General features: G+C 47.7%; 1 protein-coding gene and 1 long non-coding RNA gene across 2 annotated transcripts in view; one reads left to right on the top strand and one right to left on the bottom strand.

The window, feature by feature from the left end:
- LOC141995382 (uncharacterized) overlaps window positions 1–15,784 on the top strand; it is an 82,369-nt gene that overhangs the window by 58,698 nt on the left and 7,887 nt on the right. The gene's annotated exons all lie outside the window — the stretch shown is intronic.
- The window catches only part of LRRK1 (leucine rich repeat kinase 1), a 108,899-nt gene continuing 99,995 nt past the window's right edge, over window positions 6,881–15,784 (bottom strand). The window contains exons 33-35 of the mRNA XM_074966549.1: window positions 12,259–13,103; window positions 10,354–10,455; window positions 6,881–8,413 (exon numbers count right to left, since the gene is read on the bottom strand). Coding sequence (XP_074822650.1) covers window positions 8,236–8,413; window positions 10,354–10,455; window positions 12,259–13,103 — 1,125 coding nt within the window. The 3' untranslated portion in view covers window positions 6,881–8,235. The remainder of the gene's footprint in view (window positions 8,414–10,353; window positions 10,456–12,258; window positions 13,104–15,784) is intronic.

Here is a 15,784-nt window from a genome sequence, read left to right as displayed (position 1 = left end):
GGGGGGGGGGCACCATAATCTTTTCAGTGCTTATGGCGTCTAAAGGTCTTAATCCGGCCCTGCCTGGGAGCTAATGAGCAAAGCCGCAGAGATATCTCAATCCTACATGCAGCCAGCACAGGGTGAGGGCAGACCTACAGCTCCATTATTGAAGAGATGTTCTCGCTCTAGCTGTGGTGGGTTTATTACGTAATAATTGCACTTGCCCTTCATTAGCATCTCTTCATTTAAGGTTAGTGCCTGTTGGCCCCAAAAAACTGGGGCTTTGATTTGCCTCACCTGTTCCGTTTGCTTGCATTTACACCTACCTTGTCTTTCTGCAACGTTTTCTTAATCGCCTTTGGCTATTCTAGAGCTGTGGTTCTCAAACTTTTTTTTCCATGGACCACTTGAAAATTGTGAGGGTCTCGGCGGACCACTTAATGAACTTTCCAAATGTTGTTTGTACCATTAGTTAACTATTGTAAAATGATTTGGATAAAAGCGCTATATTAAAAAAAAAAAGTAATAATAATTAACCTTTTTTTGTTCTACAAATAAAAGCACACAACTCATATTTTAATATCAGTGGTCTTACCTTTCTAATGCAATGGATGTGCTCTCTCTCCCTCGCTGTGGCAGCCCCCTAGCTGGGGCTGGGAAGGAAGGGGGTCTCTCCCTATCTCCCCTGCCACAGCAGCCACAGCCCTGAAGCTGGGGAAAGTCGCCACTTTCTCTGGCTGCAGCAGCCATGCACATCCCAAATTCCCCCCACCCCCTCTTCTAACTCCACTGCTCCCTCCCTCCTACCCCCTATTCCTCCCAGGGCCACCCCCTCAGCTTACATGTGTGTCTTCTCCAGGGTCCACGCACCTAATTAGCGGAGCCACGCCTGCGCGGATGGGTGGCCCTTCGTTCTCTTGTGTGCAGCTGCCTAGGTGCGCACCTTAGAGGGAACTATCCGCGGATCACCTGAATGGAGCTCGCGGACCAGTTTGGGAACCTCTGTTCTAGAGCTTGGCTCAGTCTTTATCAATGAGTGCCACAAAGTGGTCACGTGAAAGGCAACTAAAATTGCGTATTAAAGAACAGGGGATTTCCGACCCATTTTCTCCTCACAGTGGGCCCAAGCCTAATACTAGATAATAACCATGCAGTCCTTAGTCAAAGGATCAGGGCCCTAATGAGCTTATAAAAAAAACTTCTGCTTGTGCCATGATGGGGTGCAGTGCAGCCATAGCCTAGCAAAATAATGTCCTGTCTACACGCTTTAAAAGATGGCCTTGTCTTATGCTTTAAACAGAGGAATACTTCTAGAAGCAGATGGCTTTTTTTTAAAATGTTAGATAAAATGACATCTGATTAAATGTTAAGCTCTTAAAAAGCCAGACCTGCTTTGTGCATGCCAAATTACATTCCAGGAAACAGATTTAAACTGCAGGAACAAGTTGTGTACCCTTGGCTGCATCTCGCTAAGCGTTCAGTCTTTATGTGAGCCGCACTGGATGTGGAATTAAGTGGGCAATTTGCTAAGGCCTTTCCAAGGCTGAAATAGGGGAGCTGTTACACTTTTCTTTGCCACTGAAATAGCTAATGATATGAGCCAAGCTAGTAATGTGTCTGTCAGGTAAGTTGAGGAGCGGTTTCATCCCTAATGAGACACTTATCAAACAGCTGTGTTAAAACAGGAGCATGTGTCTAGTTTGATTTGATTAAACATGAATGTGGTGTATTCAGGAGTATGCAGGATTATCATTCTTCTAGGTTTCGGCAATCATGTCGGTGGGGTGAAACAGGCAGGATTTTCCATGGCAGTGTATGCAAACACAGAAATGCTCACACATTTTTAGTAGCATTAACGCTGACATCAATGAACCTGTATTCCTTCAAGTCCCGGTCATACCTAAAGGATTTTTAGGCCTCAGACCCAACAGCTGTGTCCCTTAAATCTTCCTTGATTCATTTTTTTTTTTTTTTTTTTTTTTTTTTGTAGTGACTGACTGGCCTTTTAAAACAGCCTATTCCTGTATTGAGTGGCCTGACAGGTCGTTCAGGCATTTGGAAAATGGTTCCTGTGTAGTTCCTTTTTGAGGCTTTCTTGGTCATTGACAGAATTAAAAATACCCTGGGTTTTATTGTCTGTGGTGGATTAATCTAATTTGAGTGCAGCTTTCTGGCTTGAGGCATCTGCAACCCATCTCCATTCCTGCAGCAGGGGGAGAGGCTTGAGACCTTGTGCACCTACTGGCCTCGCCATCGTACAATTTACAAAACAAGGCTGAGCTGTTGGCTTGCTCCAGTTGGTCAACAGAGGAAGAGATTCACTTTCTGTTTAAAACAATATGTTGCAACATACATCAAACTACACAGCTCGAATGCACTGCCTCTTGGTCAGCACGTGCCAATGTTCTCAAGTCCCTCTCCCTGAAGGCCTAACTGGGGAGAGTCCCCGCCCCAGAGGCTCTTACCCTCTAGCTCAGGGGTGGCTACCCTGGGGCTCCGGAGCCACATGCGGCCCTTCAGAAGTTAATATGCGGCTCCTTGTACAGGCGCCGACTCCGGGGCTGGAGCTACAGGCACCAACTTTCCAGTGTGCCGGGGGGGGGGGGTGCTCACTGCTCAACGACTGGCTCTGCCACAGGCTCTGCCTCCACTCCACCCCTTCCCGCCCCCCTCCCCTGAGCCTGCAGTGCCCTCGCTCCTCCCCTCCCCCCTGAGCCTCCTGCACCCCACGAAACAGCTGATTGGGAGGTATGGGGAGGCACTGATCAGCAGTGCTGCCAGTGGGTGGAAGGTGCTGGGGGGGGCTGGGAAGCTGATGTGGGGCTGCTGACATATTACTGTGGCTCTTTGGCAATGTACATTGGTCAGTTCTGTCTCTTTCTCAAGTTCAGGTTGGCCACTCCTGTTCTAGCTGCTGTTTTACCAGTGACTGATTTTTGACAGCGCAATCTTTGGGCGAGATCCCAATGCTGTTACTCATCTTGAATGGCACCTGAGTCCATGACACTATTAACAAGAACCTGGCCCTGTTTCCCCTGCAGTCCTGCCCCACAATATCCTTTTGTCTTAAACAAATTGTGCTTTTCATCGTACGTGGAGTGGGTGCATGACACCATGCACTCTGGGCCCTTCTGGAGAGAGGCCTCACTGTGCAGATTAATTCTGCCCTGATTTTGGCTGGGTTGTATTGGGGTGCGGTGGGGGGGGGGGAATGGGAGTTGGAGAGTTTCGGGGAGTCTCATGAAAATTGTTTTTTAATCCTCTAGCTTGTGTTTTTTCCTTTAGAGCATTACTAAATCTGCCTATGGCTTGCTAACTGAAGCGAGGCCTGTGCTAATAAACAGTCTGGTTTGATGGCGGGTCTTGTCCTGCTCCAAGGAAGCCCAGGGAATACAATGTAAGCGTTCCCACCCATACAGCCTCCAGAACTGATTTTCATGTCCGAGCCAATGGAACGCAGGTCTCATAGCCTGTAAGGCCAAAGGGCCCATTGTGATCATCTAGTCTGACCTCCTGCACATCGCAGGCCATACAACCTCACCCACCCCCTCCACTCATCGGCCCAGCCCTGCAAAGTGCTGTGTTCTAAACCTGGAGCCTACTGGGCTCAAGCAGGTTCTACGAGTGCTAGGCGACGTTCTCCCTGCCCCCACTGACAGGCTGCTTTACTCACATCCTGGAGGGTCAACGGCACTGAAATAGGTCGAGGGCTCCAGTCTATACCCACCCAGTCACATCCCACCGCTGGCTTCAGCACCTGCCCCCGGTGCCTGGAATGGTCTCAGCTGGGTGGAGGCCTCTTCACTTCTTCCACCCCCCTGCTAAGATCCACATGCTCTGAGCTGCCCACAAGAAGTGAGTCAATTACAGTAACGCTAGACCAGTAACCAGTATAACCCCCCCCTTAGTCATTCCCGTGGTGGCCCTTGCTGAATTGTTGTCTGGCTTTTGTAGCAGGTAAGAGCTTTTCGGGAGAGGGGGTGGGCAGGGGCTGTGCACACGCGTGGTGCATAATAACTAATAATACTAAGCCACTCTACTGAAATAATAGGCTCTTCCATGCGACCAGAGCCTGATCCAGTGCTCACTGACGTCAATGGAACGATTCCAACTGATTTCAGCTGGGTGTTGGATCAAGCCCACGTAGCACACAGCCAAACAGAGGCCTCGGGCCCAGGAACCAGTGCTATGTGCTGCCTGAATGCATGCCCAGGAGTTCCTGCTTGAGAAAGAAGCCACCACAGTGTGAAATTCCCACAGCTGAAGGAATGGGAGGTGTGCACGGACAGATGCTTGCATTCCAGCCATCTCGGCTCTCGCCTGCCCTCCGACATGGTCCCGTCACACCGTGTCCAGATCGCTGGTGTTTCCTGCTTGCTTTGATCATCCGAGCTATTATTTTCTCTCAAAGAAATGTACAAGGCAATGCTGCTTTGGAACACACCAGCTTTTGGCACGTTTGAGCCCATTTTTGGCCTCTGTATGGTTTAAGGACGGCTAATAAAATAATAATAAATACGCTCTTTACAACCATTCAGGCTGTCACCTATTGAATGCATCTCCCTCTGGGCTGAATACAAGCCTGGGACTCAGGAGACCTGGGTTCTAGTCCTGGCTCTGCTGCTGACTTCCTGGGTGACCTTTGGCAAGTCACTTAGCCTGTCCGGGTCTCAGTTGCCTCATCTGTAAAATGGAGATAATGATACTGCCCTCCTTTGTAAGTGTACAGATGGGAAGGGCTACATAACAACTAGGTATTATTAGTGCCATCTAATGGGGGAGGCCCAGGACATGGTACAAATGGGCTTCATGTTAGTGTACAGCTCACTGGAAGCCCTGGCTGTGTTTCTCAAGCCCTCACCCTGGGGAAGCACTGGTGTGGTGGGGCATCCTGAATACAGCCTCCATGCAGGGGATGATTTGTCTCTGCTATGCTAAAGATGGGGCATCCCCAGATGTTTTCGGGGTCTACGCAGCCTGTCTAGCTGAGCACACTCTGGTGCTAGGGTCTGGACTGGGCTTGAATGGCGGGGACACAAGTCCAGTGGGCTGAGATAGCTTGCTACAAAGGTAGCGATTTTAGGGGCGGCACCTCAGCTGAGGTCGCGCCATTGGCTGCAGTGGAGTTACTCTGCTTTACACCAGCTGGGGATTTGGCACCTTAGCTTTTCACGCTCCATTTGGCGTGCTCTCCTTTACTCCAGTTGTGTCAAGTAACCCCTGCACATCACCAGGAGACGGATGGAAGGAGCTCCAGGAAGGAGCATCCAAGCTGCACTCCTCAGTGGATCCAAGTCCCACTCTACAGTTGGAACAGCTTTAAGTTGGCGTCCAGCTTCTCCCCAAAGCGTTTGTGTCATACAGTAGCACAGCGGATGGGATCATGTCTTTCACATTGATGGGGCTGCTTTTGGTCCTTCCCAAATGTGTTTTTTTTAAAAAACCCACAGACCCTTGCACCATTCCTAACTAGTATCCAGGCAGATTGTATCTGTAGCCCTGATGTAGTCTAAAATATCTCAGTTATGTGATACTCTTGTTAGCTGTGCTGGAGAGGCCAAGGAGGAGGGGACCCCTGTCCTCTCCCCACCATTCAGCTATCTAATGGGGGAGAACATAAGAACGGCCATACTGGGTCAGACCAAAGGTCCATCCAGCTCAGTATCTTGTCTACCGACAGTGGCCAATGCCAGGTGCCCCAGAGGGAGTGAATCTAACAGGTAATGATCAAGTGATCTCTCTCCTGTCATCCATCTCCACCCTCTGACAAACAGAGGCTAGGGACACCGTTCCTTACCCATCCTGGCTAATAGCCATTAATGGACTTAACCTCCATGAATTTATCCAGTTCTCTTTTAAACCCTGTTATAGTCCTAGCCTTCACAACCTCCTCAGGCAGGGAGTTCCACAGGTTGACTGTGCGCTGTGTGAAGAACTTCCTTTTATTTGTTTTAAACCTGCTGCCCATTAATTTCATTTGGTGCCCCCTAGTTCTTATATTATGGGAACAAGTAAATAACTTTCCCTTACTCACTTTTTCCACACCACTCATGATTTTATAAACCTCTATCCTATCCCCCCCTTGAGTCGCCTCTTTTCCAAGCTGAAAAGTCCTAGCCTCTTTAACCTCTCCTCATATGGGACCCGTTCCAAACCCCTAATCATTTTAGTTGCCCTTTTCTGAACCTTTTCTAATGCCAGTATATCTTTTTTTGAGATGAGGGGACCACATCTGTATGCAGTATTCAAGATGTGGGTGTACCATGGATTTATATAAGGACAATAAGATATTCTCCGTCTTATGCTCTATCCCTTTTTTAATGATTCCTAACATCCTGTTTGCTTTTTTGACTGCCGCTGCACACTGCATGGTAGTCTTCAGAGAACTATCCATGATGACTCAAAGATCTTTCTCCTGATTAGTTGTAGCTAAATTAGCCCCCATCATATTGTATATATAATTGGGGTTATTTTTTCCAATGTGCATTACTTGAAATTTAATGTGGATAAATGTAATTTGCCATTTGGTTGCCCAATCACTTAGTTTTGTAAGATCTTTTTGAAATTCTTCACAGTTTGCTTTGGTCTTAACTATCTCGAGCAGTTTAGTATCATCTGCAAACTTTGCCACGTCACTGTGTACCCCTTTCTCCAGATCATTTATGAATAAGTTGAATAGGATTGGTCCTAGGACTGACCCCTGGGGAACACCACTAGTTACCCCTCGCCAGTCTGAAAATTTACCATTTATTCCTACCCTTTGTTCCCTGAGAGAAAGCCTGCATTTTAATCAGATACAGCAACTCTTGACCTGATCATGGAGCTGTGCAAACATCCAGTGGCTGATGCAGTCACCAGCCGCCAATAAACGGTGACACTGACGCAATGTAATTCTTGGAGGAGTCTGTTTATTTTGAGATACGTTTTGCTTCTGATGGTTATTTTAACAGCCTGCAGTAAAAGTGTAAATCTGACATTTAACCTGCTAATTCTACATCAAGCAGCCTTGCATATATGTTCAAACTTAGTATAAGGTTCTCAGTATAAAAACACTTCAATACACAGTACACATTCATTCATCAAGAGTTGATTCACTTTTTACACTCTTCTGTACATTCTATGATAATGGGATTGTGTGTACACTGGGTACAATGCTTTCCAGGGTCCAGTGTGACCTTAGTGATGTGAAAAATAAACTATATAAGCAACTCTATCTAAAAAATAACAGACACTTTTATATACCAGTAAACTGAGCTTACTTCCAAATGTATTTACAGAGGAAAAAGAAAAGGAGTACTTGTGGCACCTTAGTACTAGTGGCACCTTAGAGACTAACCAGTTTAATTAAATTGGTCAGTCTCTAAGGTGCCACAAGTACTCCTTTTCTCTTTGCGAATACAGACTAACATGGCTGCTACTCTGAAACCTTACAGAGGAAAGTAACAGAGGGACATGGACCATTTCCAAGTTCTGCTGGTTAAATTACTCCCTTCTCTTACCAACTGGTAAAGCATCTGAAGTGCTGACATGTTTTGCTTTGCATTGGACTCTGTGTACAATTTACTTTGCAGCAGTGCAATTAATTAGCTCATTAATGTACTGAGATTGTGCAGTATTCAATGACAGATCATCATCTTTGGGTCTTTCACAGTAACTCTGTAGCACAATATCTTTCCAGCCCAGAAATATATTGGCCACTGAAGGATTATTGCTGGGCTCTCACCCACTGGGACAGCAGGTGACAGGAGTATTGTGTAAAAGCTCAGTCTCTGAGGGAGAGAGAGATGCATATCTGTGTAGTTAATGAAGCTCTTTTGGATGAGGACCTAAGCAGCAGCTGCCCAGATGTGTGGGGGTTGTGAGGGAATTTACAATGGAAGAAAGGTGGCTCAAAATAGAGAAGTGAATGGAAATGGGTGGAGGGTTAAGGAGGGTGGTACACATTAGGGCAACATTGTTGAGAGATCACCCGCTTTCTGGACTTAATACATCTCTATCCCCTGCTGAAAAGAAAGGCAGAAACAAACAGAAAGGTATCTAGTTTGGTCTTCTGCATCTCTGGCAAATGCACTGCAGAGGAGATAGTTTCTGCAAGAACCCTGCAGTGTTCCTTAGCAGCAAATGTAGAAAAAAAAAACAACCAAACCCTTCTCTAAGGATACAAAAGTGCCCAGGCTGGAATGCTGAAGGGCATCAGGTTCTGTTCCCTGTAGTCTGTCCTTCCTGGATGCTTGATTTTAAATTTGACAAGCACTACCTTCTTTTTCGCATGCAGGTTTCAAGCCTTCCCAGCTCTTCATAGGACTGGTAGAAAATGTCAAACTCTCGGGCACCCCAGCTCTTCCAGACAGCAAGGCACCATTCCATGTTTTTGTTCTCAAAGCAGCACACAACAGTGTCCCTTGCTACGATAGCAGCTTCGACCAGCGCCCTGGGAAAGCAAGAACAGGGTTGGAGAATGGAGTGCAGCTCTCCCAGAAAACAGACAGCCCAGCAAAAGTGAGAAGCGCTGGCTGCTTAGGGTTTGTCTTACAGTCAGTGAATCTGCTTTTCTAAGACAGCTGGAGATATTTAACACAGGAAAACATAAAGCTGTGTAACTACTAGTTACATAATAGCAACCCTCGCCTCCCTCTGAAAACCCCAACACAGTGACATAGTTCTACGAGGCTCTTTTGATTACAACAGTACTGTGCACTAATGTAAGGCCAGATTCGCTAGACCTTCATCCCATTGATTTCAATGAGGCTGCTCACAAAGTGCGGGCCTATTCAATGTGAGGAAAGGTGGCAGAATTTGCCCCATCATGCATTTAGTAAGACCCAAATAATGGATTGATGCCACTCTATAAAGGAGTGCTGGGATAAAGGAAAGGGACTTGCCCCTTGGGGAACTGCCCCAGCACCGGGGCAAGGGAAACGGGAATGGCAGGAGTAGCTAGAGAGTTTGGTATTTTGGAGCTGTGGGGAAGCTGTCCTAAGTGAGAGCAGCCCCCAAGGAAGTCATCTCCTCTCCCTCCCTCCCCTCCACTCCTCAGAAGTGCAGTACAGTATCTGGCTCCATCTTAGCGATATTGCAGCCTTGCAGATGCCTCCACACCCAGGGGAAGTAATTTGTTGCCACTGGGAGTGCAATATTGTTGGCTTTTTCATCATTTTCATCCTGCTGGTCAAGGATGAGTCGACGGATTTTGTGCCTGAATCAGCAAGGCTGCAATATTGTAAAATAGGACAAGCCTAGCAATGGCCATTTCGTCTGGTCTTCTATTCCCCATACTTTTTCTTTCCTATTTTTTTTTAAATCAGGTGACTCTCTGAAATGAGTCCACCTAGCTAAATGGGCCTATGCAGGTAACAAAAGGGACAAAGCACTATACCTGACATGCCAAGGCACAAACGAACAACGGAAGTGAATGAAAGCAAGGCTTTGATTTCATGTTACCTGTGCTGATTTATTAATAAATGGCCATTAATAACACACAGCACAGCTTAACTTCTAGTTGTTTTGTCTTGCCATGAACAGCACAATCACATATTGGTGTTTAAATGGTCAGCAAAAAACAACTCCACACTATGCCATGGTTATTTATTTACTTGGAAGCTCAGTTGCTACATGAAGCATTTTAAATGAATGTCCATAACTGTTTTCCATGGAGTGCCAGGAGCTGCAGCTGGTACAAAGGTGCTTATTTAGAGCCAGATCTTCAACCTGCTCTGAGTGAATGAAGCCACTGACAAGCACTGCACTCTGTAGTAAATACACTTCTTGTTCTTCATGCAGAGACTGAGTCTGCCAAGCACTGAGGACCCCTGCCAGGTGCCGGTGCCTGCAAAGGCCAGGGAAGTCAGCACCTGGCAGGATTGGGCCAAGAGTTATCACAACATCACATTTTGCAAAATGAGAGGCACTATCTTAACACTGACTCAGCCTGGGAAATAAGGCAGCTAGTTAGAGAGCTGGAGATTCAACTTGCTGTGATGTTTCTGGGGCAGATCATGACCATTGCCTGAAGAAGCCAGCTTGGATTGATCTGGCACGTGGGAGAAGATCTACCCCAACTTCTCCTGCTTGTCCCAGTATAAGGAGCAGAAGGGGCACAGTCACAGCATGCTCTGCTCTACCAATCCAGGGCCACCCCAGCCTCAGGGCTGCTCTAACTTGCACTGGGGGGCCTGCCTGTGTAATTGGAGCCTAATCACAGTGACTCCTCCAGCTGGGAGCTTGCCCTATGGCGTAGAATCCACACTAGAATGCCCTGAAGGAAGAGAGGCCAATTGGAGGACTGCAGGCCTTGCACTCAAACACTGATTGTGCATTTCTCCTGATGGAATCCTTTGTGATCATGAAATACAGGCTCTAATTCAATCTCACCCATAGGGAGCCAGTTCTCTGGCCTTCAATACGGCTATGACTCTGCCGCGCTGCATGCCACATTCCTTCTCCAGCCCAATAACTATGATGTCGCCACCTCTCCTACAGACAAAAGAGAGACAGTCATGCTCAACAACTTGGGCCATGGACAGTCAGGGAAAGCACATGTACGGTAGCTCTTCCGATTACTTATGCTGAAGGTTGCCAGCAGGGGGATAGGTCTGAGATCCAAAGAGGCTCACAGACCTTGTTAAAGACAATGGGTGTGCCAAACACTCTCTTTCAGGCTGAAAAGGAGGAGCAATCAAGTTACTTATGTAGTAAAAACAATTGCAGACAATTGCCCACTCAAAGCAATAGGCCAGCGAAGGCCACCTGGCAGGTCAGCATTAAGCCATGTGGACTGAGGGGTTTCCCTGGCTGCAAATGCAGGGATATTGGTAGCAGGGTGTGTGCAGGTTAGGATACATCTACACTGCAATGTAGGCCTAGGGGGTTTGAACTCAGGCTCAAGCCTAACCCCCTTCTTTCTACACACATATCATGCTAATCCAGGGCTCAGATTCAGGGTTGAAGGACCCCACGGGGGTGGAGGGTCCAAACCTGAGTCAAACCAGGACCCAGAATAAAAGCCCTATTGCTTTCCAGTGTGGACACAGCCCCACTGGACTCATGCTCAGGGAATGCGCTCAAGTATCCCACAATCCTTTTGGCTGACTTTCTTTGTCCTCTGGACAATCAAGTTTGGCGGACCTTCGAGTTTTCCCACACTGCACCATGAACAAAGGGCTAGAGCAGCCACATGTTGGAAGGCAGCTAGGAAGTCTGGGATATGGCTGGTCCGACTCAGATCTCCATACCGCGGTGCGGATGCTGGAGCCCCAGGTTCGGGTCCAGGTTAGAAAATTCTTAACCTAGAGTTGACAATCAGTGTAGAAGCTGAAGCTCTAGGTTTTCTAACCCAGGGTCCGCTAACTCCAATTCCACTATCCCTAGGCTTACATTGCAGCATAGACATACCCTTAGAGCAGGGGTGAAAGTAAGGTAAATTACTCACCGGTATGGGGGACTGGCTCCGGGCTCCCGGAAGGGGCGGGGCCTCGGGCAGAAGGGGCGGGGCTGAGGGCCAGCGTCCCCCAGCCTGTCCTTCCACGCTGCCTGGGGGCGATTTAAAGGGCCCAGGGTTCCAGCCACTGCTGCAGTAGTGGCGGCTGCGGCCGGGAGCCCCGGGCCCTTTTAAATTGCCAGGCCCCATCGGCGGCCCTGGGCAGGGCGGCAAAAGGGGCAGTGACGTTAAAGTCCTTAAAGCGCTGCCACGGCTGTGCTTTAACGTGGCCTGTGTACACTTCTTACCGGAACGCCGTACCAGACCACTTTCACCTCTGCCTTAGAGGCAGAAAGCCAGCAAAAGCAGCAGCGAACATGACCCTGAGAGGAGACAGAGGGACAGCTTCTTGAGCAGAGGTTTCACAGGAGTGGCAGGCTTGGGGATTTCTGGGCAAGAAAACTGCCTGCTGATGTTTGTTTCTACTCTGTCCAAGGAACCAGGATTTTGAGTACATTTTTTTTGTAAATAAGATGGCACCAAGAATACACCTGATTTGTATCAGGATTTCTTGTCTTAATGGAAACAATCCTGCAAGACCCCAAATTTGCCAAAGGGGCAACACTAGATACCATCCAAAAGTTGTAGAAACATTGGTTTCTAACTTGAAATTCTGGGATAGTTACGTAGTTTTTTTGCTGTATCTTATTGCTAGTCACCACCATGGGTAAGTTTGCTGTGAAATTACAATTAGAAACAAAACCCAAGTCCTTGAGAGCTTCCTTAAACCCAAACGGACTCATGCTCCACTTGTGACTTGGATCTGGTTTGCTGAGTATGTGCTTTAAGGAGGGATTTACCTAGGGATCCAGATGAGGTCTTTTACTGGAAGAATCTTTACAGCTTGGAGATGTGATGCATTTTCATCGGTTGGTGTAGCACCATTTTCAGATCTGTCTGGGGAAGGGATCAGTTCATGAAACTTGTTGGACTCCTCGCAATCCATGGAGAAAGGCGTGCTGTATGAGCTTGCAGGAGAGCTCGGCAGGCTGGAGAAGGACCTAGTTATTCTGTTAGAAGGGGAGGATGAGTAAGAAGACATGGAGCAATAGTCTGTGAGGGAGTCCTGATGGTTTAATATTTGTGTGCCCAGCTCTGGGCTGCAGATAATGCTCATGTCAGCCAAAGAGTTACTCTCCAGCACAGTCCTGTGTACAGCTGCTGTAGCAGGGATCCCTGCGGAAGGCTGCTGGATTGTAAACATGTCTCTTAAAGGGCTGCAGTCGCCACAGAAGTACCGTGCGCAGAGCTGATAGGCTGCAGTATGGTACATCACCAGGTAGTTCGTTTTATCATCCAGGCACCAAATCACTTCCTCCCCATGGTACTCCGAGTTACACGCCATAGATGTGATCACAGATGGAGGGCTGTAGGGCTCCAGCCTCCTGTTTATATCTAGGGTCACGCAGTCTATGATGAGAATGCCAGGGCCATTGCTGTACCAGACCTCGGCCCCGCTGTTTGTTATTTCCATGGCTTTCACAGGGTAGGGGTTCTGCCGGGGGTCACTGTCCAAGATGTTGAACTTGGACCTATTCACAGTGTGTGAGCACAAGTAGGAGCAGCTGTCCTCTGGGATGCCGCGTGCCACTGAAAAAACTGCCACAAGTCCGTCTGACAGTCCAGCCAGCACCAGGTAGGAGTTCTGTGGGAGAGAGAGAGATTTGTTTCTCCATGTAGACGTTTACAGTTTTGCAACAAGAGAGCTCCCCATCCAACATTCTGGGTGCCCCAACAATATCAGAATAGACTGATCTGTTACCCCAAAAGCAAATTAAATTACCCCACAACAATGTCACTACCTAAAAAACCTAATGAACCTATACACACAACCCCCCCGTTCCCTCTACCCAGCCCTATCCATCCCCCATCACCTTACAGGAATGGGAGGAAAGATGGGCCACGCAGCCCACCCTGAAGGCACAAATGCCGGCTGTGATACACCTGAGACAGCCATCGTGTACCTGGAAACCCAACTGGTCAAGTCCAGATTAGTTCAAACCGAGAATAAAGCAGAATGGTGCTTCTGCCAGGGGAGCCACTCTGACCAATGAGAAAATGAAATTATTGATCCTCCGCCCAATGCCATGCAAACTGCACCTCTAGCAGTGGTTAATCTGACAGCATGACTCATCCAGATGAAGGCTGCAGGTCTGGGGCCCCAGACTATGTTGTAGGCACATGGAGATGTCAGCAGCACTTCAGAGAACAAGCTGACAGGCTGACAAGCACGACGGAGAATTCAGAGGTGCTTATGATTAACGAACACACACTGACTGTGGCAGCTTACAGCACAGTGAGCAAGTCGCACGCTGCACGGATTTCGTCATAGCCAAACCATAATATTCTGCACCACGGTCACTCTCAACACACAGCTAGAGGGTCTCCTTTGTGTGGCAGCCAAAGTCAGGTGTCTAATTATGCACAGCACAGATTGCTATTCTGCAACATTGCTCCCCGGCAGAATGCTCAAAGCATAACAAAACAGCCATCAAGAAAGAACATTACAGCCTGTCAGAACTTCTGCTTGGCCTGGTCATCCCAACGACAGTGAAAACGCGGGAGACAGTGGTTAGAGGACGGGGAAATGGGTATCTTGGGAATCTGACTCACTGTGCGACCACGGGCACGTGCCAGAACCCTCCCTATGTCTCGGCTCCCACAGCTGTGAAACCGACAGAATAACACTCACCTCACAGGAGAGATGGAGCTGGGTTTTTCCAATGTATCAGACTGTAAGAATGTGTCTATCCCAGGTGCTCGGTGCCTCTTAACACTTTATCATACTGTGAAAACCAAACCCAGCAGCCAGACCCTGACAAGTACCTTACCCTTCCTAGGTACCAACCCTCAACCCAGGACCCACTCTTGGTACAAACATGCATTTTGCAGCATGCCCAAAAGGTCAGCAAATTCAGGCTATTTCAGACCAAGGCGGGTGGAATGAATTCCAAGCTCAAGGGCCCCCCCAAAGGCCCCTCTGCTGTGTATAACTAAGAAATTCTAGCCCAAGCTCCTCCACAGATCTTAGCTTATCAACCAGGGAGAAGGGCAGTCACACAAGGAGGTGAGTCACAGGCCATTTCGGTTGTAAAAGGTCAAAAATCAGCATCTATATCCATAACATAAAGGGGAACAAAAAGACACTGAGTAACCCATCACTTAGGGGACACTGGAAACAGCAACCTGTGAGCCTGTGAAAGTTGTATCCCCTGGTCTGACAGGCTGGAGATGCTGGTAACTTTATGTGAGTATTTATGTGAGTAAGAAAACTGCATAGGCAAAGACTGTAACTTGCTAAGATTAAGTTTTAGTCACTAGAAAGTGTGTTTCATTTTGTTTTGTTTGTAACCAGACCTGTCTCCTTCCCCCTTGTTTAGTGTCATTTAGATCTCTGTTCTGTGTTAACAAACCTATTCTTGTTTTGTTACAAAACCATCTCCATGCTGCGTATCAAAGGGAAGTGTGAGTCTTCACACTGACAGGCTGATGTGTGCTCTGCCCTTTTGGAGGCAGCGAACACAGAAATTTCTAAGAGTGTCCAGTGAGAGTGACGGGACACTGCAGTGGGATATCTGTGGGGAACTGAGGTTCACTGACTGTTACCTGTAAGGCCAAGTTTAGACGGGCAATCTTGAAGAGTTTGCTGCAAGGCAGACAGGCTGGTGCAGTAGGGAGCTGACACATCTTAGCAGTAACAAAGCTCTCACTCTTGCTAAGACAGAGGGATAACATAGTAGCTCGCAGTTCTGGGTGTCTTAAACATTACGTCACAGAAGGCCATTTTACATTAAAGAATTTTGATGGGAATTTTTCAGTCAGTTCTACTAGCTACATTTTAGCAGGCTTTAGTGGACAGTGAAAGCTATTCTTTGACCTTTCACTCCTTCCGCCCCCATCCCCAGCTCTGAGTCACTGCTAGATCTTTTAAACTCCTCTGCAACTGAGTGCCTTGGGAGAGGACAGTCTGGCTAGCAAGTGATGTATTTCTTTTGGCTTAGCATCATAAAAATCTATTTGATCTCCTTGGTTAGTGTCAGCTACAACCGAACAGAACAAGGTAGCTTTCAGAGTCAACGCAGCTGCGCCAAGTACACTAGCTGGGGATCGGGCCCAATACAGCCCAAGGAATATTACAAAACCCTTAGACTACGTTAACACAATCACTGTGGAGGCAAATTCAGCAGCCATTTTATGCTCAGCATGACTCAAGCCTTGGGCACTAGAACCTGTTTTATTCAGGCACTGAGGTTGTCCCCAACACTTTGGAAAGCAAGGCATGAGAATTCCTGACCCAAGAAGGGGCTTGAACCCACATTTGTTACA

The sequence above is a fragment of the Natator depressus genome, chromosome 10, assembly GCF_965152275.1.
Source record: "Natator depressus isolate rNatDep1 chromosome 10, rNatDep2.hap1, whole genome shotgun sequence".
Lineage (NCBI taxonomy): Eukaryota > Metazoa > Chordata > Testudines > Cheloniidae > Natator > Natator depressus.
This window is presented reverse-complemented; position numbering and strand designations above follow the sequence as displayed.